Raw genomic sequence first — 25,479 nt, 5'->3', positions numbered from 1 at the left:
TTCATTTGCTTGATTGTTAATATTAATATGTTAATTTTTAATGCCTAACATTTTAATGTTTTTAAACTTTTCTACCGCTTTATATCTTTATTTTTTAAAAGATGTTCTATTGGTTTTCCTTAAATAGCACCATCAATATTTGGTAAACTGTGTTGTCTGGGTTTGTATTTACGAATAATCATTAACAGTATAGTTCCATATTCCACATAATACCTAGCTTTCCTTGATTTTCTTCTAATAATATTCCCTTTTATCAATCTTAAATTAATAATAATTTTAGAAGATAACAATTAAATAGCTACAAATAACCTCCACCTCATTAAGCTTTTTTCTAATTAATCATCTAGATCCCCTTAACATAGATTCTGTTTTTAGAGTTCTCATTTAAATTTATTTTCCCCGCAGTATTCAAAAGAAAACATTTTACCTGTTGAAATTTTCTTAAAGTTAATTAAACTTAGATATTGAAATCTTTTTCCTCATATAAACCATCCCAACACTTACATTTTTCAAATCTTAAAGTAGAAAGAACAAATGAAAGAAATAATATACTGTTTAAAAAAATAAAAATAAAAAACATATCCCGCTTATAAGCTAAAATACATTTATAATCAATATTTCATTCTTATTAAGCAAGTCTTCAGAATCCATTATATTTAAGTATTTAATACATTTCCCTCAAATAAATCATCCCAAACTTTTTTTTATGTTTCTCATATCATAGACAAAAAATACTGTATTGCTTAAGGAGCCTATCCCTCTAAGCTAAGATTCATTTATATTCAAAATTTTATTTCTTTAACTGTATTCAAACAAGTGCTTAATCTTTTAAGTATTCCAACAGATGAGTTCCATCATCTGATTTCTTAATATTGGCTTTAGCCCTTTTTTTTGCCAAACATTTTTCCTAAACAGTATGTTCCATTGAACCCAAAAATCTTCCACTAATTTTATAAATATTGTTGCAGGTACAAAAGATGAGTCAAGTAAAGTGTTTTTGTGGGAATATTCCTCAGAGATCTTCTTTCTTTCTCTCTTGGTTTCTCCCATTAGCTTTTCTCCATCTGAATTAGATCACAACTCCTTCTGTTATTAAATTGCATCTCTAAGTTTCTTTCCACTAATTTAACTGTTTTATTTGATCTCTCTCTCTCTCTCTCTCTCTCTCTCTCTCTCTTTTCTGATCATTTATTTTTTGTGATGTTAAGTTGAGAATGTGTTCATTTAAGTTTTCAAACTTATTTTTAATTTTGTCATGGTTTGAAGTTAATGTCATTTGTATTTGTTGTAACATAACATACATTTCCTCATGGAAAGTCTTTGTTTTTTCTTGATATGTTCTTTCTGCAGGCCTCTGGTGCTCCATAATAACCAAAAATCAAAGTTTACCTTTCTCTCCCAACTGCTTTAAAGTCACAGTTTAAAAAGTAGTTACAATCCAGGAAGGTCAATTTCCCCCCCACACAGTTTTAAAGTTCTCACTTTGTACATAGCTCACAATGTTTTCTTTTCTTTTAGTACAGCTGTTCTTTGTTTAGTCAAAACATTGAAGCATTGAAGGTCAAAATAATAAGTTGTCTTTTTTCTAGGCTGTATATTTAGGAGATATTTTCATCCAGAACTAGATGTCAGCACTAGTTCATCTTTTGGTTTATAAGACCAATAATTGCCATTTATTACCATCAATAATTCATTACCAGGAGACTCTTAACAAATTCCATCAATTTCACACTTGCTAGGTTTAATTCTTATATTAATTTCATTTCTGTATATTTCTAATTCCCCATAAATTTAATTAGCTGCTTCTGTTTCGAGGAGGGTGCAGGAAAATTCCCCCCCCCCATCTCACAGAGGATTTTTACTTCTGGGGGTTGTTTCTTTTTTCATGAAATCAATCAGGTAGAAGAGAGAGAATCAGTATTCTTACCCAGTTCAATCATGCTGTTTACAATCACGCTTAACTTAGTAATATTTTGGCTTTGGCTGTTATGTAGCTTGGGTTAGACTCAGGAATGACACTAGCTTTTCTTCTGCTGGTTTCGGGAGAGCTTTCCCCAGACGTCCGGATCGACTGCCATCTCCCCAGGATAGGCGGGGCTTCTCTCCTTCTTTGCCACCTCTTCATGGTGGCTTTTGGCCCATTTAAGATACCCAAACAGAAAGAAATCAGCCGTAGGGTGCGGAGCCCCGTGATCCCTTAGCTCTTGAGGTAACTGCACAAAACTGGAAGCCTGCTTTATATCATTATTTATATTGTAAGCTGCCTAGAGTTGGTATAGAGTTGGTATATAAATTTAATAAATAATAAATATAATATTAATGTGTTAATTTTTAATGCCTAACACTTTCATGTTTTTAAACTTTTCAATTTCTTTATATCATTATTTATATTGTAGGCTGCCTAGAGTTGCTTGATAGCGAGGTGGGCAATATATAAATTTAATAAATATTAAATATATACATCAATAAATAAGTAAACTCTTTCAGTTAAAATAAGAAATGTGACAAATATTGCTTCTCGGCTAGTACTAGTAGCACCAGAAAGAATGAAGCAACTGGGCCAAAGCCAAAAGGACATTCACTGTGGATGCATCTGGTGGTGAAAGAAAAGTCCGATGCTGTAAAGTTTTTTTCTCCATAATTTTATTTTTTATTTTATTTTTATTACATTTATATCCCGCCCTTCTCCGAAGACTCAGGGCGGCTTACAAGCTTAGCAGTAGCCTTCATTCTATGTATATGCCTGCTTGTTAGGGCTTTCACACACACCCCAAGCGGCATTATTACAAAGTCAGCTTATTGCCCCCAACAATCTGGGTCCTCATTTTACCTACCTCGGAAGGATGGAAGGCTGAGTCAACCTTGAGCCTGGTGGGATGCGAACCTGCACTAATTGCAGGCAGCTGGTGTTACTTAAGGAGGCATCAGCCCACTGCTCCACCAAGGCTGGGGGCTAAGAACCTGGAATGTAAGATCCATGAATCAAGGCAAGCTAAACGTGGTCAAACAAAAGATGACAAGACTGAACATCAACATCTTAGGAATCAGTGAACTAAAATGGATAGGAATGGGTGAATTTAATTCAGATGACCATCAGGTATACTACTGTGGGCAAGAATCCCTCAGAAGAAATGGAGTAAACTTCATAGTCAATAAAAGAATAAGAAAAGCAATACTGGGATACAATCCCCCAAATGACAGAATGATCTCAGTGCGAATCCAAGGCAAATCATTCAATATCACAGTAGTCCAAGTCTATACCCAACCACTGGTGATGAAGAGAATGAAATTGACTGGTTCTATGAATCCCTACAGCACTTTATAGAATTAACACCCCCAAATGATGTCCTTATCATCATGGGGGATTGGAATGCTAAAGCAGGAAGCCAAAAGATAACCAGAATAACAGGCAAGTTTGGCCTTGGAGTACAAACTGAAGCAGGGCACAGGCTAATAGAATTATCTCAAGAAAATACAATGGTCATAAAAAATACTCTTTTCCAGCAACCCAAGAGATGGCTCTACAGTCCTATACAGTCAGTAAAAACCAGAACAGGAACTGACTGTGGGTTAGATCATGAGCTCCTCCTTGCAAAATGTAGGCTTAAATTGAAGAAATTGGGGAAAGCACTTGGCCACTCAGATATGAACTAAATCATATCCTTGATGAATACACAGCAGAGGTAACAAATAGATTTAAGAAATTAGAACTGATAGACAGAGTGCCTGAAGAATTATGTGAAATGAAATGGGCCTTAAGAAATCTGAGCAACAACAAAGCTAGTGGAGGTGACAGTATTCCAGCTGAGCTGTTCAAAATCTTAAAAGACAATGCAGTAAAAGTCCTACACTCAATTTGCCAGCAAATTTGGAAAACTCAACAGTGGCCACAGGATTGGAAAATGTCAGTTTACATTCCAATTCCAAAGAAAGGCAACACCAAAGAATGTTCAAACTATCACACCATTGCACTAATTTCACATGCTAGTAAAGTTATGCTTAAAATCCTACAATCTAGACTCCAGCAGTATGTGGATCAAGAACTACCAGAAGTACAGGGAGGATTTTGAAAGGCAGAGGAACTAGAGATCATATTGCCAACATACAGTGGATCATGCAGAAAGCTAGAGAGTTCCAGAAAAACATCTACTTCTGTTTCATTGACTATGCTAAAGCCTTTGATTGTGTGGATCACAACAAATTGTGCCAAGTTCTTAAACAGATGGGAGTACCAGACTGATATGTATTCATCTGTTAACTGTTATTAACTGTTAGTTATGTTACATCAAGTTATGAAATGGTTTAAACGCTACGTGAGGTAAATCACCATTGACAGTTAAGCACGCGGCAATTTGACAGCTGTCAAATTGCCGGGAGCGACTACGCAGGTGCCACGTTTGACAGCTCCACACGCGGATCCGAGCTGTCAGAAACCGACGCAGACGATTGGCCCATCCGGCGAGCGGGAAAGCAGCGGGTCCAGGATTGGCGGAACCAACGGACTGTGGGCTATAAAAGGGAGCTGTAACCCCACTGCCTTGCCTTGGTGTACCTCAATAAATCTAAGTAGCCGAGCCTGCTGTCTCCGCGTGATCCTTGACCCACGTATCGACCACTGGCGACAAAGGTGGGATCGGCTTGCTAAGCTGAAGTCACTGAGCATAGGAAGGTTCCCTTCTGGAGGCTCAGAGCTAGTCACTGGGAAGTTGTAACTTCCACCTCAAGCAAGCCGAGGGAGAACCGAGACAGCATGGCAGCTTTCGGCCAGATACGCGAATTCGACACACGATTTCCCGAGCGTTGGGAATCACACCTTGGCCAAGTTTAGGGGTTCCTTCTGGTTAGTAAAATAACCGAGGACCGGGCTAAGGCAGCAGCTCTCTTATACCTCAGCGGGACCGCGGTGTACGACGTGGCCGTCGGTCTGTGCAGCCCGGAGCCGGTCGCGCAGGTAACCTATGCTGAGCTCACAGAAAGGCTCAGCAAGCACTATATGCCGACCCATTCCGAGATCTACTGGAGGGTCCAGTTCGCAAAGCGTCGCCAAAGACCAGGGGAAACGGCAGCCGACTTCGTAGCGGGAGTAAGACAAGCTGCCAGATGGTGTCACTTCCCGGACCTGGAGGACCAGATAAGGGACCAGCTGGTCATCAGTCTCCGAGACGAGCACCTCCAGAGAAAAATAATGGCGAAACCGTCCCTGAATCTAGCTGAAGTCACTAGGGAGATTCAGGCGTACGAAAACACCCACTCCGAAGACTTTGCCAAGGCCGAAAATAACCAAACCGGGGCCATGAATCAAGGGGAAACAGTTCCTAGAGACCAGGGGGAACTAGAAGACCTCACCGACGTGGACGCCATCCACCGTCGATTCGAAAAGCTCCAAACCCGGAAGGCCGACAACAGGGAAGGGGCGAGACCCAAGAACAACAACCGAGAGCCTCGAGTCGCTTGTGCCAGCTGCGGAGGAAACCACATCAGATCCTCCTGCAGATTCAGGAACGCCCGGTGCCACAACTGTGGTAAATCGGGTCACATCAAAACGGCATGCAGAAGCCGCAACCGCGGAGAGCTCCACGAAGTCGAGGCAACGTCCCCAGGTATGACACCCCGGCCCAGACAAAAAAACAGGCCCCCCAGACATCTAGTACAGGCTATTAACAAAAAAGTAGGAGGGGGGGTAGCCACAGTCTAACCCCTAAAGTAAAAATTAAAGCCAGGTTACAAGGGGTACCTTGCGAACTGGAGGTAGACTCCGGCTCAGCAGTCACCCTCATTTCAGGGGACACCTTCAGAGAAATTTGCCGCAAAAACAGGAGACAAATCCCTTTAAAACCTCCCCAGGTGATCTTGGCGGACTACCAGAAGTCCCAAATACCCCTGAAGGGTCAAGCAAAAATTCTTGTGGAATTTAAAAAATTCAGAGGACCCCTTAACGTCCTAGTGACCCAAGAGAACAGATCCAACCTAATCGGACTGGACTGGTTCAGGGCACTAGGCATAAAACTAACTGGCATCAACAAAGTACAGGCCGCAAGCCTCGAAGACGTCTGCAAACAATTTGCAGACGTCTTTGACGGTTCCCTGGGGACTTACACAGGGCCCCCGATCACCCTTAAGCTAAAACCAGAGGTGCCACCCATAAGGATTCGGGCACGAAGGGTCCCGTTCGCCCTCAAACAAAAAATTGAGGACGAGCTGGACCGCCTCGTCAAAATAGGAGTCCTAGAACCCACCGACGGAGGGACCTGGGAAACCCCTATAGTGACACCTATAAAACCTAACGGCCAAATTAGATTATGTGCCGATTATAAAGCTACTCTAAACCGGGCACTCAACGCACATGCTTACCCGGTCCCCACGGTGAAAGACGTCCTCTCTTCTATCAGGTCCGGCGCCATCTTTGCCAAACTTGATTTGGCGCAAGCGTATTTGCAGCTTCCAGTAACTCCTGAAACCGCAGATGCACAAATGATTGTAACTCACCGCGGGGCTTTTAAAGTCAAACGCCTACAGTTTGGCATCTCAGCAGCCCCAGGAATCTTCCAAGAAGTAATGGAAAAAACATTAAAAGGGATTCCTGGGGTATGCCCCTATTTCGACGATGTCCTCATCGCCGGAGAAAATAAAGAAAATTTGGCTGAGCGCCTGTCAGCTGTTCTGACCAGATTCAGAACAGCAGGTCTTAAACTTCACAAACAGAAATGCCAAATAGGGGTTCCCTCAACAGAATTTTTGGGCTATAAAATAGATGCCCACGGAGTTCACCCCACTGATGCTAAAATCAAAGCTATCAAAGCTGCCCCAACACCTAAAAATAAGCAAGAGTTACAACCGTTCTTAGGACTCTTGAATTTTTATCATGCATTCTTACCCCACAAGGCTACCCTAGCCGAACCGTTGCACCGCCTCTTAGACAAGGGACGCCCCTGGCTCTGGACATCCGAACACGATGCCAGTTTTAACATACTCAAAAACACCCTCTGCCACAGTTCCACTGTAACATTATTCAGGGAAGACCTTCCCCTCTGCATCGCCTGCGATGCATCCCCATACGGGATAGGAGCAGTATTAAGTCATCTCTTAGACTCAGGGGAACAAAAACCTATAGCGTTCTATTCTAGGACCCTTACAAAGGCAGAAAGAAATTACGCCCAAATTGACAGGGAAGCTCTAGCCATCGTTGCGGGAGTCAAAAAGTTCCACGACTACCTATACGGTAGAACGTTTACCATATACACCGACCACAAGCCCCTTCTGGGCATATTCACATGGAACAAACTAACCCCGCAAATACTGTCACCTAGAATACTGCGATGGTCAACCTTCTTGTCTGCCTATTCGTTCCAATTAATCCACAAGCCAGGGAAAGAATTAGGACATGCAGACGGCCTCAGCAGGCTGCCCCTGCCTGATTCAGATCCGGACCCAGCTCCAGCTGGGCGTATTCTGGCAATCACAGAACTTCCAGATACCCCCTTGACAGCTAAGGACATCTCCTCTGCTACAGCCACTGACAGAATTTGCAGCCGAGTATGCCAATGGGTCTCCACAGGATGGCCAACCACTTGCCCGGGGGAGGAATTTAAGCCATTTTTTACTAGACGACACGAGCTATCAGCCCACCTAGGGTGCCTTCTGTGGGGAAATAGGGTTGTAGTTCCCCCAAAACACAGAGAAAAAACCCTACTAACACTTCACGAGGGCCACCCCGGGATCGTAAAAATGAAAGCCCTAGCAAGAAGCTATGTGTGGTGGCCGGACATAGACAGCAACATTGAAAATTATGTCGCCGGCTGTTACCCATGCCAATTAACAAGATCAGCCCCACCTCAAAACACACCACACAGATGGGAGGCAACAAAAAACCCGTGGTCCAGGGTCCATCTGGATTTCGCAGGACCATTCCAGGGGCAAACATTCCTAATTGCAGTAGATAGTTTTTCAAAATGGCTAGAAGTCGCCCCAGTCCACAGCATCACCACTACCAATATAATCCAGGCTTTACGGGGGGTTTTCGCTACACACGGCCTCCCTGACACCCTTGTTACTGACAATGGACCCCAATTTACATCTCGCGAATTTCAGATATTCACGAGGGGCAACTCTATTAAACATGTTACATCGGCTCCCTTCCACCCCTCCTCCAACGGGATGGCTGAAGTCATGGTAAGGTCCACCAAAGACGCCCTCAGAAAAATAGTGCAGGGCAACTGGCATCACAGACTCTCCCAATACCTTCTCGCCCAGCACACCACTCCATGCACTACCACTGGAAAATCACCGGCAGAACTACGATGGGGACGAAGGCTGATCACTCGCCTGGATAGAATGCACCCGGACAGGGGCAACGTCGAAAGTGAACAACCCCTGCCCTCGAGAACATTTTCCATAGGCCAAACCGTATGGGCCCGTAACTATGCATCTGGACCAAAATGGCTGCAGGGCACCATAATCGACCAAACAGGACCACTCTCATACATTGTACACACACAACTCAATGGACAGATCCGCAGACACATAGACCAATTAAGAAACTGTCAACCCCAAAACATTCCTCCAACCCCGCCCCGTACATCACCCCCACAGATGGCAACCGAAACCCGTCAACTCCCCACATTCCACCAACCAACACCGGGGGAAGGGGAACAAGTGAACGACAGAACCCCAAGACGCTCCTGCCGAAGGAGACAACCACCAACATATTTGCGAGACTACGAATGGCGGGGTAACACACAACAACCAAGGGAGAGGAATTGCACCAGTTCGGGGGAGGGGTAAGGAGTGATATGTATTCATCTGTTAACTGTTATTAACTGTTAGTTATGTTACATCAAGTTATGAAATGGTTTAAACGCTACGTGAGGTAAATCACCATTGACAGTTAAGCACGCGGCAATTTGACAGCTGTCAAATTGCCGGGAGCGACTACGCAGGCGCCACGTTTGACAGCTCCACACGCGGATCCGAGCTGTCAGAAACCGACGCAGACGATTGGCCCATCCGGCGAGCGGGAAAGCAGCGGGTCCAGGATTGGCGGAACCAACGGACTGCGGGCTATAAAAGGGAGTTGTAACCCCACTGCCTTGCCTTGGTGTACCTCAATAAATCTAAGTAGCCGAGCCTGCTGTCTCCGCGTGATCCTTGACCCACGTATCGACCACAGACCATCTTATTTGTCTCTTGAGAAACCTATATGTGGGCCAAGAAGCAACAGTGAGAACTGGACACTGAACCACTGATTGGTTCAAAATTGGGAAAGGAGTCTGGCAAGGCTGTATACTGTCGCCCTCCCTATTTAACTTATATGCAGAGCACATCATGAGAAAGGCAGGGCTAGATGAATCAAAAGTTGGAATTAAGATTGCCGGGAGAAATATCAACAACCTAAGATATGCAGATGATACCACTCTAATGGCAGAACGTGAAGTGGAACTAAAGAGCCTCTTGATGCAGGTGAAGGAGAAGAGTGCAAAAGTGGGCTTGAAACTCAAAGTTAAGAAAACGAAGATCATGGCATCCAGCACTCTCAATTCCTGGCAAATAGATGGGGAAGAAATGGAGGTAGTGGCAGATTTTATTTTCCTGGGCTCCAAGATCACTGCAGATGGGGACTGTAGCCAAGAAATTAAAAGACGCTTGCTCCTGGGGAGGAAAGCTATGGCAAATCTAGACAGCATACTAAAAAGCAGAGACATCACCCTGCCAACAAAAGTGTGTATAGTGAAGGCCATGGTTTTCCCAGTTGCAATGTATGGCAGTGAAAGTTGGACCATAAGAAAGGCCGAGCACCAAAGAATTGAGGCCTTTGAACTATGATGCTGGAGAAGATTCCTGCGAGTCCCTAGGACTGCAAGGTATCAAATCGGTCAGTCCTAGAGGAGATCAACCCTGACTGCTCTTTAGAAGGCCAGGTCCTGAAGTTGAAACTCAAATACTTTGGCCACTTAATGAGAAGGAAGTACTCACTGGAGAAGAACCTAATGCTGGGAAAGATTGAGGGCAATAGAAGAAGGGGACGACAGAGAATGAAGTGGCTGGATGGAGTCACTGAAGCAGTTGGCATGAGCTTAAATGGACTCCAGCAGATGGTAGAGGACAGGAAAGCCTGGAAGAATGGGATCGTGATGGGTTGGACATGACTTCGCAACTAACAACAAGTGTCAAGTTTCGAAGAACAGTTTTGCTGGTGTGACAAATATTGCTTTTCGGTTTGCCAACAAACTTGGAGGGAGGGGAAAGGTTTGGAATACAGGCTTCAAAAATTAAGAAGCCACACCATGAGACTCAAGGACATTACACCAGATGTCTGGCCAGACCTAGAGATGCTTTCTCATAACAAAATTCTTCTACTACATTGGGCAATGTGCCCTGACCAAGAGGGAGGAGGGAGAATTCAGTGCTTTGGGTTTGGGAGGGGTCTTGCCAGAAATGGTTTTGCTTTCATTAATATCGAAGTGATGTACTCAATAAAGTTTTACAATAAGAGATCAGAATGCCTCAAAGGTGTTTGTTTGATTGGGTTCATCAGTCAGAACCTTGACAACTTAAACTTGCACAAAACATATTTCTCAAAGATTGAAGAAAATTCACTTGGTGAACTGAAATTTGCCATTCTGAATGTTTTTAATATTCATAAAATCATTAAGCAATTTCCAGACGTGATTAGCAAAGGAAATATGCAAATGCTGTTTCCATAAATGTGTCAATTACAGTTTGGGCATAGAAGCCAAGACTATTCCTTGATTTCTGCTGTTTTATGATCTCCTACCTTTGTCCAGAGAGGAATTCTAAGAAGCTGATCCATTAATTTGCGATGGAAATTTATTGCGGCTTTTTATCTCTATTATATTGAAATTATATTGTTCTACATTGTAAGGAAACATTATTTAAGTTATGCTCATCTTTGGTATTTTATTGCATCAAGAAATCATTCCCGGCCTGTTTTATGATCTCCTACCTTTGTCCAGAGAGGAATTCTAAGAAGCTGATCCATTAATTTGCGATGGAAATTTATTGCGGCTTTTTATCTCTATTATATTGAAATTATATTGTTCTACATTGTAAGGAAACATTATTTAAGTTATGCTCATCTTTGGTATTTTATTGCATCAAGAAATCATTCCCGGCCAGAACAAAGTTGTGACAACATATGAAACAGATAAATTCAAAGGTGTGAGTTTTCTGAATAATGAGCCTTAATGTGGCAGGACAATGTAGAGAGTAATGGAGGTTGACCTTGACAGAAATATGTAACAACCATTAACAAGCCAAAGAGGGCTGAAATGTTCTTTAAATTCTGGGAAGCTAGATAATATTCAGAAACAGCTGAGGCAAACAAGTACCTCATTCACTGAGGTATAGGAAGGAAGGGAGGCTTCCGGTTTGCGCATATGGTGCCGGCGGACGTGCAGGGAGAAGCTTTCCCCCTGCTGTCCGGTCTTTCTTCCTCTGAGGACCCTGTAAAGGGTTAAAAGTCACCCTGGAGGGGCGACCACCATGAGGAGGCTATCTCTCTGTGATTGCAGAAGGGTGGCAGCCCTCCGTTTGATCTGGAGTTACTCCTCTGGCCCTAAGAAGAAGAGATCAACCATTAACATAGCCGATCACTAAGCCATTCCCTGCCGAAAGCCAAAATTACTATCAAGCACAACAAAGCAATCTGGAGGATTTGGGTGAGACCTTACCCTTCTTACTTCCCTAATTACTTTCCTGTGGGACTTTCTTGAATGTCTTTTCTCCCCTTCTTGAAAATTCGGCGACTGCTTACTTGGGGATTTACAACCTTAAAGCCTCAAAAGAAATAAATGACTAAGCTAAATAACTAAGCTACTCTATCTGTACCTCTGAAATTTTTGGGACACTAAAAAGTTTTTATTGTCTATTTTTACAGTGACCTACTACCCTATTTACTACTAAAAATGAATTAATTAGATAAAAGACTTATATTTTATTACTCTGCAAAAGGATTGTATATGCTATTGAGGACATCTTGTGGTGAAACCTGGTATAGCAAGTAAACCTTTGTTGTTTTTTACTCTGAGACCTGGCTCTAACAGATTTGTCCTTGACATTATCTTTAAAGATAACAATTGGGAACACCTGGCACTGAAAACAACCTTTAGGAATAGTGGAGGTGGATATTTATTGACTTTTATTAAAATAGCCTCCACTAAAGGCCTATCTGTAAAATATTAAAGAAATGGAAGAATATATCCTACCACTTGACTATAAACTCATACTTAATACAATTTTGGCAATGACTGCAGAAATAAAAGCCAGACTTAAAGACAAATCTGATGTCACAAACTTACTAAACGAGACTCTTACTTCAATTGATGAACTGACAAAAACGAACAGAGGATGAGGAATTCAACAACAAAACAGGGGACCTTAAAGTACAACAAGTACAATCTACTGAGAGCCTTGAAGCCCAAACTTGGATTTCAACTATAAAACCTACAATCCAACAAGCAACAGAAGCTGAAGAAAGCAATACTAAGATGGAGGATGCCAAAGGCCTTCAAATACAGTACACCAAGACTTCAACCAACCGAACAATAATTACAACACCAGACATGCTCTTACCTAAGCCAGACGGATTTGAAAGAAGAAGAAGATCAGAGTGAACTAAGAACAACTGCACTACACCAAACATGGAGATTGGATTTACTGGAATGAAAATTTAATGACTATAAAGGGGTAAACTCTCTATGTAAAATTGATGACTGGATGGTCTCCCGGGATTCAAACAACGTGCATAGGAAGAAAAGGAGACACATTTGAGAAGCTAAAGGCAATAAATAATATGGAAGCCTGCCTGGCACAAAAAGAAAGGTAGAATTAGATTTAAATGAATTTTTCTTCTTTTTCTGTTGTGTTAGGACTTGCAATAATAAAGCTTAATTTTTTCTCTCAAGTGTTAAAAGATATAAACTGAGTCTATATTTAGGATCGAGATTTTTAAGGGAATGAAAATTAGCTACAAATAACAAAACACACTTTCTTAACTATAGATAAATTGCAAGGATGACAAATAGCCTATGCATGTATTTCAGATATGATAATCACTATATAATGAAATAGATTAGCTGTCAGAACATAACTTTGAATTATATTATAGAATTTGCAATGATATAATAAAAGATATTAAAAATGGATGAAGTACTATGATGTTAAAGAGAATATATTTGTTGTAATGATAGAACTAAGGTGAATCTTTAAAAGATGCACATTGATTTTATACTTAACTTTTAGACCTTTAAAGGACAGAAAACTTAGTTATTAGAATTGACTTATATTACAGAATTTGGAAGGATACAACAAAAGATATTTTCTCAATAATTAGTGAACTATTAAGATGTTAAATAGAATAAATCTGTATAACATAAGAATGCACTGAAATGAACAATATATGTATTTTAGACAGGTTAATTACTATGTAATGAAATGGGGAATTTGATTAATTTGACTGTGCTATCATAACTAAGGGAACTGGAGAGGGAATTCTTGTTGATGTAACTTGATCTATCTACTGTACAAATGACTTTGTTATTTACTATTGTTTACTTTTAACTACCCAACCACCATATTGCTTCATAAATATCTGGATGTAAAACCAAAAAATCAATAAAACTTGTATAAAAAAAAGAAGGAAGGGAGAATATATAATATGATCAGCAAACTTCTGTTATTATAGCCTATCCCTATTCCTGTGGAATTCTGGAAGTTAAGAGTCCACAACTCTTAAAATAGTCAAGGTTGAGAAACACTAGCCTATCTCAATAAAGTATAGCTCTATTCTTCCTGTGGAGTTGATTTGCTGATCTGGTCTACTTAGAGGAGCTGAGAAGTAGAAAATGGAATGAATCTTGTTCAAAGAACAGATCAGTTTACCCCTATATATAACATGGGCAAAATAAGTCAAAATATACTCAATGTGTTAGGGAGGGGTCATCAGTTGTTTAAGCCTTTAGGTTTTGTGATTGGACTGAAGAATAACAGAATAAAAGACTTGGAAGGGACCTTGAAGGTCTTCTAGTTCAACCCCCTGCTCAGTCAGGAGACTGTATACCATTCTGGACAAATGACTGTCCAACCTCTTCTTAACACCTCCAGTGATGAAGCACCCACAACTTCTCAGCCAAGCCATTCCATTGATTAATTGTTCTTGTTAGGCATATGGTGATAGCCTACATAGTTGGGTTGAAAATATATAAACTATGATGTTGTGTCTTTAAGATGTTAATTGGCCAATGGGTGTGTAAGTGTTCTCATGGCCATAAGAGGGAGCTAGGAATGTAGCTTCTCTCTCTCTAAATTCACTTCTCTCTCTACTATTACTGTTTTGCTGTACTGTTGGTTTACTACTGTGATAAACCTGAACAACTGTGTATTAACCTCTGGACCGGTAAGAAGACTTTGTATTTGGAATACTCCTTGGAGTGTTGCTATTGTGTATGACCTGGACTGTTTATTTTTGACTGTGCATTTTTGTTTTTACACCACCTCAAAGTAAAATACTTTTTGTTTTCACAACTCAGTGTACTCTTGTGGTTACTGTGTGACTCTTACTGCTCTCAGTACTCTTTCCTGTCTGTGCAACGTCTTGCTAGCACAAGGAGACCTCTGCACAAACAATTGCCTAACAGTTCTGTCAGGAAATTTCTCCTAAGTTCTAGGTTGGTCCTCTCCTTGATTAGTTTCCAACAGTTGCTTCTTGTTCTGCCTTCAGGTGCTTGGGAGAATAGGTTGACCCCATGTCCTTTCCTACAGGTGCTGAACTATAATTCCCAGGATTCCCATTCAGAGTGATCAAGGCCATCTGGCCACAAACGTAAATCAAAACAAAGGACAAGACATTTTTAGAACTGAACAATTTATTTAGAAAGTACCCTCTGTTTTTTTCTGTCATTCTATTGGCCTTTGTTCAACATTGCCCCTGTCAAATAATGTAGCCTGGTGAAACATTCTGGGGAAAACAAATTTCATAAAGAATAGAGGTGATGGGACTTTGGAGATATTGTTGTCAAATGCTATGTTGTTTTCTCTTTAAAACAAAAAAAGGAAGAATTTTGACTTTGGGACTAATATAACTTCTATTCAATTTTCTTCTCGTTCCTTGGTTGAAGAGAAAGAGGGATTGGAAGATGTTAACAGTGATCATCAGAATCCACATTTCTATAAGCAGAAAGGCACAAATACAAAGCCTCTTTCTTATAATAACAATGGGTGATCACACCACTTGGAAAAGACTGTAATGTGTCAGGGTAAACCCTTTTTGGCTTCAAGTTTGAGTTCAGATTTGGAAAATGTTTTTGCACTAACTGGGTGGTTTCTCTATGTTCTCTAGCATGGCTGGCCTACACTTTGAAGTGATGTACTTTTCCTGGACAAAGATTCACAGGGTGAATGTGATGAGGTGGTATATTTGTTGGGATTTCTCTTTTGGCCACAGCAACTGGGACTTCCACCACATGTTCATGAGAATGAGACTCGTGTGAGGCGCTTGTATGATTGTGTGAATGGGCGAGGTTGAGGACAGTATTGTTGTGTCCTGGGGAAGTACTATATTTTCCAATATGATGTTCAATCAAATGGGAGTAGGAATGTCCCTCCTGGGGAAAAAAACACACAAAACATGCAAGCACTGATGAATCTTCCTTGGCCATTGAACCTGAAGCTTATCCTGCTTTAAATTTTCCAACAAATTAAAATCAAGCTTGACAAAAGTGAATCAAGAAAACCAACTGCTGTTATATATTTTCAATACAGGTAGTCCTTGACTTACAATCATTCGTTTGGTGACCCTTAGAAATTACAACAGCCCTGAAAAAAGCAACCTATGACCATTTTTCACACTTATGAGCATTGTAGCATCCCCATAGTCACATGATCAAAATTCAAGTGCTTTGCAGTCAGCATCTATTTATGAGGGTTGCCATGTCCTGGTGTGATCTTGTGATCCTCTTTTGCAGCCTTCTGACAAGCAAAGTCAATGGGGAAGCCAGATTTACTTAACAGCCCTGTTGCTATTTGAACTACTGCAATGATTCACTTGACAACTGTGGCAAAAAAGGGTTTAAAATGGGACAAAACACACTGAACAACAGTCTCACTTAGCAATAAAAAATGGAGTTGTAGTCTTAAATTGAGGACTTGCTGTAATTTGGCAGTTGGTGAATGTTGGAATAGAAATCAAATGGAAGGGACTTTGGAAGCCATCTTCTTTATGTTACTGTAAGGCACGTCACTGAGGCATAATGTCTTAAAACCACAGTTTGTTGAATGAGTAGCATGGCAATTAAGAGGTCAGAGTTGGACTGGGGTGATCTAGGTTCATACTCTTCCTGGCTAGATAAATTTCTGGGTAGCTCTGAGCCAATTATTTTTTCTCAGCCCAACCTACAATCCAAAGTGGTGAGGGTAAAATAATAATCTCAGAGAAAAGAAAGTATATAAATGAAATAATCTAGTGTTTACATATCAGACTTTATTATACATCAGAGCATCTATTCATGTGAAGGGATGCAGGGGAATCGATAGATGGAACAGGAAGTTAATGTTGAGCTGCTTGGATGGACAGAATGGATAAAAAACTCCAAGAGATAGGTGGACTTCAACTCCCTGGGAGATGAAGTCTACACATCTCAAAGTTGATGAGGTTGACAAACACTGTTGTGGAGAATGGGGAAAGGATGAACAAAATTGCATTTAACGTACATACCTTGACATCAAAGATGACACAATCAGACTCAAACTGTTCATCTTTAAGTTTTTCCAGGCTAGCATGCGACCTGACAACATTTGCTCTGCAGAATCCAATATGCTGGAGAGAAGGAGGGAGAGAAGAAAGAACTAAGATATTTCCACGTGAACCCAAATAAATCCCCCACATATCAGCAAACCTGAAATGGTCAAAGGACTGCTATGCAGGGGAGAAGATAAAGCTACTACTGAATGAAAGAATCCAGTCAGGTTACAACTCAATTTCTTAAAGTAAACATCAATTTTAAAGTAAGTCTCAATTTCTCTCTGTGGAATATTTGGCCTTGCACAATTGGAATGTGGTCGGGGTTTGCAAGGATAGCAAAGAGAGAGAGAAAAATGGCAATTGCCCAGAGAGGATTGGAGTTGACCCTTGCACTTACATCTTCTCCTTCTGTATTAGGATGGCAGTGATGATGGTCATCCTGGGCTTCCTGAGCAGTGCAGTTACTCTCCACAATAGCAAACTCCACATAGAAACCTTCAGGCTCAAACTGAAAGCAAAGCAAGAGACGTCTTAGCTGGGTAGTGGGTAGAAATGGTAAAACTGAAGAGCTGGGAGAATGAATTTTAGTTCTGTCTGCTGCATATCCCACGGTCACCTGTGGTCACCTGTTCCTACTCAAATTTCCCACCTTCCTTTGGCAGAAAGAGAGGTAATTTGTGAGCCCCAGAGCCCCTAAGAAATAAGGGTTTCCTAGTTTTTATGTGACTGTTTCATTGCTTTTGTTTTACTTGGTGGCTGTTCTATGTTTCACTTTCCTGAGTTTTGGCTGTAATTATATTTTATAAATAAAACTTCAGTGAATATTTGTTCATTATAGTCAGAGGCTTGGAACGTAAATTTTAAAAAATCGGCTACAGCCCCTGGTTCTCAAAAGGTTGCAGGTTTTTTGTGGGATCTTGGTGCTCACTGAGCTTGGTTGTTTTCCTGCAGACATTGATGTTGTTACCTAGTTTGGTTACTAAAATGTCTGCAAGAAAGCAATGAAGCTCAGAGAGCATTTCATTTCAATCCTGAGCAACAAATATTCTCCTTTGTAGGTATCTGATTCTTTTCCTAGACTTTTTCCAGAGCATAATTCCTCCTCTCTCCTCCTCTTTTCTCTCAGTTACATGAAGTATCAAAACATTAAACTGGGAGAGATAATCAGAATTCCTTTTTAACATCTGCACACTTACTGTGTACTGCCCTCTTGAAATCTCAAGAACTTCATAAACATGGCCGGAAAGTTTTTCATTGTGTTTATTAAGCACATATTCAATAGCGTCTACCACGTGAGGGTCATTCAGACGCAACAGAATTGGACATTTAGGACAATTTTGCCGCACATCTTCCACAGAATCTGGAAAGAAAAAGAAATGTCAAGAAGGGCGTTTAAAACAGATGGCAGTCTTAGCTGAGAAATGCTGCAAAAAAGTAGGAGACCGTACACCATTTCAGATCATTTCTAGTGTTGGAGCACCCACAACTTCTGATTAATTATCCTGTCAGGAAATTTCAGACAGCAGGTTAAGAGAAAGGTTGTAAAATGGAACAAAATTTACTTTGCAACTGTCCTGCTTAGGAACAGATTGTTTGGGCTCAATTCTGGTCATTAAGTTGAGGATGCTAGCTATGTCTAGGTAGGCATTCCAAACTATTGTCAGATAGATTGTCCTGATCCATCAAATAGTTTCTTTAATGGGACAGAAAGGAAGAGGGATCACCTATTGTCCTACTTTCTGTCCCTATTCTGCTACTGCTATGTACCTGAAAGGGCTCAAGGTGGAATAATCAAAGGCCACTCCCTTTTGAAATGTCAGTGTTAAATACCCACAATATCATTTCCAGAGGTTCTATGAAGGTCAATCCCTTTTGATATATAAATATAAAAAAGGTAAAGGTTCCCCCGCACATGCGTGCTAGTCGTTTCCGACTCTAGGGGGCGGTGCTCATCTCCGTTTCAAAGCCAAAGAGCCAGCGCTTGTCCGAGGACGTCTCCGTGGTCAAGTGGCCGGCATGACTAGACGCCAAAGGCGCATGGAACGCTGTTCCCTTCCCACCGTAGTGGTCCCTATTTTTCTACTTGCATTTTTACGTGCATTCAAACTGCTAGGTTGGCAGAAGCTGTGACGAGTAACAGCCGCTCACTCTGTTATGTGGCACTCGGGATTCGACCCGCCAAACTGCCGACCTTCTGATCGACAAGTTCAGCGTCCTAACCCACTGAGCCACCGCGTCCCTTTATATAAATATAAATATAGAGATACATAAATAATGGATGATGGATGGGTGTTGATCAAACTCTTTCTCTCTTTGTTTCTTCCCCTTGCTTTGCCTGTCTTTCCACTCATTTTGCACTTAAATGTTTTGATGTTTTCTAATGTTCAATAGACTTTGAGCCGTAGTTTCTGCTGGTTGATTTGAATAATGATTGTCCTTGTTTTAGATAAATTGAAAATTTTCTATAGCAAGGAAGGAAGGAAGGAAGGAAGGAAGGAAGGAAGGAAGGAAGGAAGGAAGGAAGGAAGGAAGGAAGGAAAGAAAGAAAGAAGGAAGGAAGGAAGGAAGGAAGGAAGGAAGGAAGGAAGGAAGGAAGGAAGGAATGTCAAATGCTTTATTAAGGTTGTGTAACTGGCTCCAGTCCATACACAAGCATCTAACTGATTTGAACTGTCAATTCAATTCAAATCCCTCATTTCAATGGATGCAAAACAGCATTTTAATTTGTATTACTAATCTGATTGAGAAAAAACAGTTTTGTAGATGCAAAATAAATGGTTTGGAAGCATCCAATTCAGTAATCCACTCCATCTCATTAGACTGACTTGAATTGCCTTACAAGTGAATTAAAGCAGTGCATACTTCAGATGAAACATCTCAGGATGCTGCTGAATTTTGAAGAAAGGCTGTGTGGGTAACTCACTGTCATTAAAAGTTAATAAAAAAGGATAGGAAAAGAGAATAAGCCAATGGTTAGCTCAGTGACATCTTAGTTTCTTAGCCCAGCCCCATTAAGAGTCCAAGAGGCACGAAGTTGAATTACCTGGACTGGAGTGGCATTTCGCAGAAACCACTTTGTCAACATCCTCATCATGGATTATTTTGACATCACAATCTCCTTCAACAGCCTGGAGATACAAAAGCACCAAATTTATCAAGTTAAACTTTAACTTAAAATAATTTACCTAAACATTTCAGATTGGTGTTTTAAAATTAGTGTTTCTGGGGAATTTTTAGCATCACTAAGTTTAATTATGGTCCATTACAATATATTTCATGTTCTTAACAGATAGGAGATTATTAAAATGAGCACTATCCATTTGGGTAGACTTGGGTAGACTAAATTGTGAGGCAGCTATCATTAGGGTAGCTAATGCACTGTGGTGGAATGCTGTCTGGATTCCCAGGAGGGAGGGGTTGCATTCCAGAGGAGCAAGATCAAGACAGCTCCTCCCTAGAGGTTCTGAGTATAAATTTAAGGACAGACGCAGTTTGCTTTAGTTTGGCATGATTTCTGTCTATAGGTAAGGAACAATAAGGGAAAATTGCTTTACTGTAACTTAGCAGACCTTTCTTGGTTTTCAGCCTGACATGCATACTTCCTTCAAAACCATCTAATTGGTGTCTTTGGAGAAACATTTCCACATGTTGTAATATGAGAACTTCTACTTGGCCAGTTCAATATTGACAAAAATTGGGCAGTAACCTATAAACCTGGGATGAAGAATATTGGACATAGCTGGCTGGGGAATTCTGGGAGATGAAGTCCACAGGTCTTGAGGTTGCTAAGGTTGGATCCCTCCTCTTTTAAACAGAGGAGCAATAAGGCACTTTTCATGGATTCCGGGATGGGAACAACTCAGCTTTGGACATCAGGGGATGAACGTGAGAGAAGAATTGACTTCTTAATTCCTGACTAATTCTTTGCTCAAAGTTGAAATGAAATCTGGCTATGAAATGTGAACTCAAAATGAATGCCCAAGGAACGTTAGCAACCCCTGAGGTTTCATTAATCCTTTCTACACCAATATATCAGAAATTCAATTTACACTGGTAAGAAGCCATCTGTCCTCCCCTGAAATTTTACATTTTCAACAACCCTCAGACACTTACATGGTAATGTTGTGGCCTTACGGTACAATTCTCGAGAGGAGTTGGATCTAACACGTGACAGACTGTCTCCAGAAGTTCTAATTCAAGGAAGATTATTTTCCCACGGGGTCTCTAAAATAAATAAAAAATAGGATGAGAATGACTTTTTTCACTGCATTTTTCTGTCTCTGTTGCATCAGCTGTCCTTGGAAATGTTTGAATCGACACCTATGTTAACGACCTCATCCTGGTGTGCTACTCAGTTATCAGCTGCTTCAAAGAAAATACACCCAACAAGAAATTTCAGTGCTGCCTTAAGTTAGACACAGTTCCTTTGGATGTTGCAAAGCAGACAAGACTGACATTTCCTAACATGAACATCTGATCTGCTCTGCCTGTGATATGAGGTTTCCTTGCAGACCTGAGTTAATTTCCCTATTGTTGGTTTTGGCCAGGTCAGGGTGGAAGAAATTGCCTCTTTCTGACATTGCATGGTTCACGTATGTGCATATTGTCCCTTCAACCAGCAGTATTTTGGCTCCAAAAAATGGCATCAGTTAGTCCTGGCCTGTCTACCTAGAGATACGTAGGACAAACGTTTGTGACAGGGGTATAATGAGGAGTGGATGGTTGGAAGAGAGCTAACATTTTTCTCAGTCGGAATGTTCACACAACGCTTAACCCAGTTGCAGAATTAACCATTTCCTGGATTTCCATTACACACTGAACCATTGGTGGCGCAGTGGGCTAATGCCTCCTTAAGTAACACCAGCTGCCTGCAATTAGTGCAGGTTCGCGTCCCACCAGGCTCAAGGCTGACTCAGCCTTCCATCCTTCCGAGGTAGGTAAAATGAGGACCCAGATTGTTGGGGGCAATAAGCTGACTTTGTAATAATGCCGCTTGGGGCGGGGCGGGGGCAAAAGCCCTAATAAGCAGGCATATACATAGAATGAAGGCTATTGTTAAGCACATTGATTTGTGCTTTAGATCGTAAGCTGCCCTGAGTCTTCGGAGAAGGGCGGGATATAAATGGGATTAAAAAAAAATAACCCAAGGGGCTGGGCTGACACACCAAATTTAACCAGTGCTCACACCACATTCTGCATAATGAAATACAATCACAAAAACCTTCTCTGAACTGGTTAACCAGGTTGTCTGTATGGTGCAGATCCCAAGCTGACCATCCTCTCTTTCTAAGGACCTGAGAGCTGAAGAAGCAGCAGTCAGAAGTATAAGCATTCATTGGGATGGGGGCATTGTGTGTCACTATCAGCAAAGTGGTGGAAGGAGCAACAGAAGGCAAACCCTGCCTCTTTTGTGATGCATTGTGTGACCAAGAAAAGGATGTGGCTTACATTGTGACTCTCCATCCAGCATCTGAATAGTGTCAGAACTGTTTATTATAAAGACGTTGGAACTTGTAGTACTGTCAAAAAGGAATTTTTGGTCCTAGCTTAACATAAGGATCCAGTTCCCTGCCAATCCTTGACCAGGCACCCCATTCTGAGCTGCTGAAAGAACAGTAGAAACTATAATCAGTGGATGACTCTGGTGAAGAAACAACTGGATGGCTATGTCATGTCTGTACCAGCTCTGGCCTAAGACTTGTTTTTTAAATGGAAATCTAAAAATATTTCCTTTTAAATAACCAAAATAGAAAATTGGAGCCCTCAGCTGCTGCTGGTCTCACTAGAAATTGGAGAGGGAAGGATAAGAAAAAAGGAGACTGTACAAAACAGAATGGCTGGAGAAGAAAGTTGGACAGAGAAGTTCAGTGTACAGAACAGTTGTCAGTTCCTGGTAGGGGAAGGAGAAGAAAAAAGTTGTGGAATCCTTTGAGCTTGGTGGTTTCCTTGCAGACGTTTCATTACCTGAATGAAGATAATGACCTAGGTAAGGTCATCAGTGCACCAAGGATTTCAGAGTTGAATGCTGATCTACCTGTATTCTCTTCTGCTAGAAAAAAAGGCCAGAGATAATTTTCCTGAAAGAAGGGAAGTGAAGACCTAGAGAAGGAACATCTTCACCCAAGATTGAAGGAGACCAGCTGGCTGCAGACAGTATCGTCATGCAATACTCAAGAGCAGGGGTGTCAAACTCAATTTCATTGAGAGCTGCATAAGCATTGTGGTTGCCCTCAAGGGGCCGGGTGGGTGTGGCCAGGGTGGGCATGGCCTGATGGGTGGGTGTGGCTACAGTGCGTATGGTCTGCTAGGTGGGCATGGCCAGCTCTACATTGTTCGCATCAAGGGTGCCTATGGGGGCCTGGGCAGGAGTGGGACAGATCTGAGGGTCTCTGGCAGGAGGAGGGTCTCTGGGCCAGGGCCAAGGCAGTGGGGGCCATTCCCTCCCTGTTTCCAGGATGGCTTCGCGGGCCACAAGAAACCACTTCGCGGGCCGGATCTGGCTCCCGGGCCTTGTGTTTGACATGTCTGCTCAAGAGGGTATGGAGGGGATCGTTGTTCATTGGAAAAGCCTTAGTCTTTGGGGAAGGATGGGGCAGAAGGCCCCTGAGAAAGGTTCTCCCCCAGTAGAGAAGCAGTAGATGTTCAGCTGAGCGGATCCAGGAGAAAGTCAAAGTGTGCTGAGTGCACTACTGTTAAAATCCAGCCCATTCCTTTCTTTTCACTCTCTCTGGACAAGCTCAGAAGTGAGGGAAGGAGATAGAGTGAAAGGAAGAGGAAGCAGGAGAACTAAAGGGGAAGAGGAAAAGCTGCCACCAGGTGAACACTGGGATTGCATTGTATGCTCCAGTTGTAATCCCAAAGGTTCTTTCCCAGAAGGCATCAGCACTGTCTTGTTTTTTTTTCCCTTGAAAACATTTCACTTCTCATCCAGGAAGCTGAAGAAGCTTCTTGGATGAAAAATGAAATGTTTTCAATGGGGGGAAAAACTCAAGAAAGTTCAGTTGCTTTTTGAAAATGGACCTCTTTTGAAACACATGACCTGGATAATTGAGAATCTCCATAGACATCACTCCAGTTGTAAATACCTGCTGTAAATAACTGCAAATAATATTAGCATAGGTAAAAGCCTCTGCTGTCTTGTTTTCTATGCAAATTGCCATCCTTGCAAAGCAAAATACATCTCTAGTTCAAGGAGGACTCCTTCACACTGGGACAGTGGAGATGACAGAGCTTCCTCTTTCTCCAAAGCACCAGAAACAATGGTTGGAAGCTCATCAAAGAGAGAAGCAACCTGGAATTAAGGAGAAACTTCCTGATAGTGAGGACAATTAACCAGTGGAACAGCTTGCCCCCAGAAACTGTGGGCGCTCCATCACTGGAGATTTTTAAGAAGAGGCTAGACAGTCATTTGTCCGAGATTATATAGGTTCTCCTGCTTGAGCAGAGGGCTGGAGTAGAAGACCTACAAAGTCCCTTCCAGTTTATTCTATTCTATTCTATTCTATTCTATTCTATTCTATTCTATTCTATTCTATTCTATTCTATTCTATTCTATTCTATTCTATTCTATTCTATTCTATTCTATTCCATCCTGATGACTCTGGCAACTTAGAATAGAATAGAAACATAGCTACAAAACATTAAAAATATTCTATTCATCTTCTATTCGTCAAAACTCACCCAACAATTGTCTTGCTTAGCAGTTGAGTAAATTTTGTGGTCAATTGTGGTCATAAGTCAAGGATTATCTGTATTATCACTAATTTTAGCATCTGCCTCCTTCAGAATCCTAACCTCAGGTTCCCAAAACCCAGTTCCTGCATACACTTAAGAATTTATGTCCAAACCAAAGAGCTTTTGTGTGAGTTTTCCTTTCTTCTAGCTTTGTGTCCCTTGGTACTTTAAGAGTCCACAACTGTATTGTGGATAGATTAAAAAAAAGAAACTATGAAGATGCAGGATGAATGTTGATGGGGAGAGAAAGGGTGTTGAGAACTGAAGAAGAAGGCAGTGGTGCATAAAACTGCAAATAAATGGTTTGGTGGAGACTAAAAGCCTTACAAGCCTTCCAATGAAATGGAAGCTATGAGATTACAGAACATTGACTAGAAAGAGGCCATGGATTGTCCCAATTTCAGCAGGAAGGCTACAGAAATTGTCTGGCATAACATCAGTAAAGATCACACGGCTGTTATTTACTTAGTAAATGAAACTAGGAAAATGTTCCTCCCATTGTACTTACCCTGGGAAGGACATGGATATCCTTGATTATATTGAGGTCTTGTTTGTATCCATGTAGAGTATGCTCGTTGATGTAGTGCACAGCCAAATGTGCCCATTTTTTAGCATCTTCGCCATTGCAATCTCCATGCGATGGCAGGTGATGGCTAAACGTACATCCTATAATCTGACCCAGGAGCAGGAGAGCTATCAGGGAATTCATGGCTGGGTTCAGAGTTAATGTACCAGGCACTAGTTGGAAGGAAGGAATACTCCAGAGAACCTAACTTCAGGTGCTCCTTTTTATGGAGTGTTTCTGGTCACTGTCCCCCACCACCTGCCACTTGCCTTTGCTTACCTGGGAAGATGCAATATTTGCAGAAGATGCAATATTTGCAGAAAGTCCTGCAAACAAGATGAAAGGGAAAATAAATATGGGGACATCTAGTCAAAATTTGACTAAATAAGGGGAAAAATGCAGATTGTGCGAAAAGAGAAAACCAACT

General features: G+C 41.4%; 1 protein-coding gene across 1 annotated transcript; it reads right to left on the bottom strand.

Moving 5' to 3' along the window:
- Nucleotides 1–15,362: 15,362 nt before the first annotated feature.
- On the bottom strand, nt 15,363–25,196 carry AHSG (alpha 2-HS glycoprotein; the record flags this gene model as incomplete). Its single annotated transcript, XM_083364867.1, has 7 exons — nt 15,363–15,617; nt 16,727–16,828; nt 17,151–17,261; nt 17,950–18,113; nt 19,797–19,881; nt 20,867–20,977; nt 24,996–25,196. 7 exons carry the CDS (start codon nt 25,194–25,196, stop codon nt 15,363–15,365), a joined length of 1,029 nt encoding a protein of 342 aa, XP_083220993.1.
- Nucleotides 25,197–25,479: the final 283 nt, after the last annotated feature.

Source organism: Vipera ursinii (assembly GCF_947247035.1).
Source record: "Vipera ursinii genome assembly, chromosome: 5".
Lineage (NCBI taxonomy): Eukaryota > Metazoa > Chordata > Lepidosauria > Squamata > Viperidae > Vipera > Vipera ursinii.
Note: the sequence above shows the minus strand (reverse complement) of the source record. Positions and strands in the feature narration are given on the sequence as shown.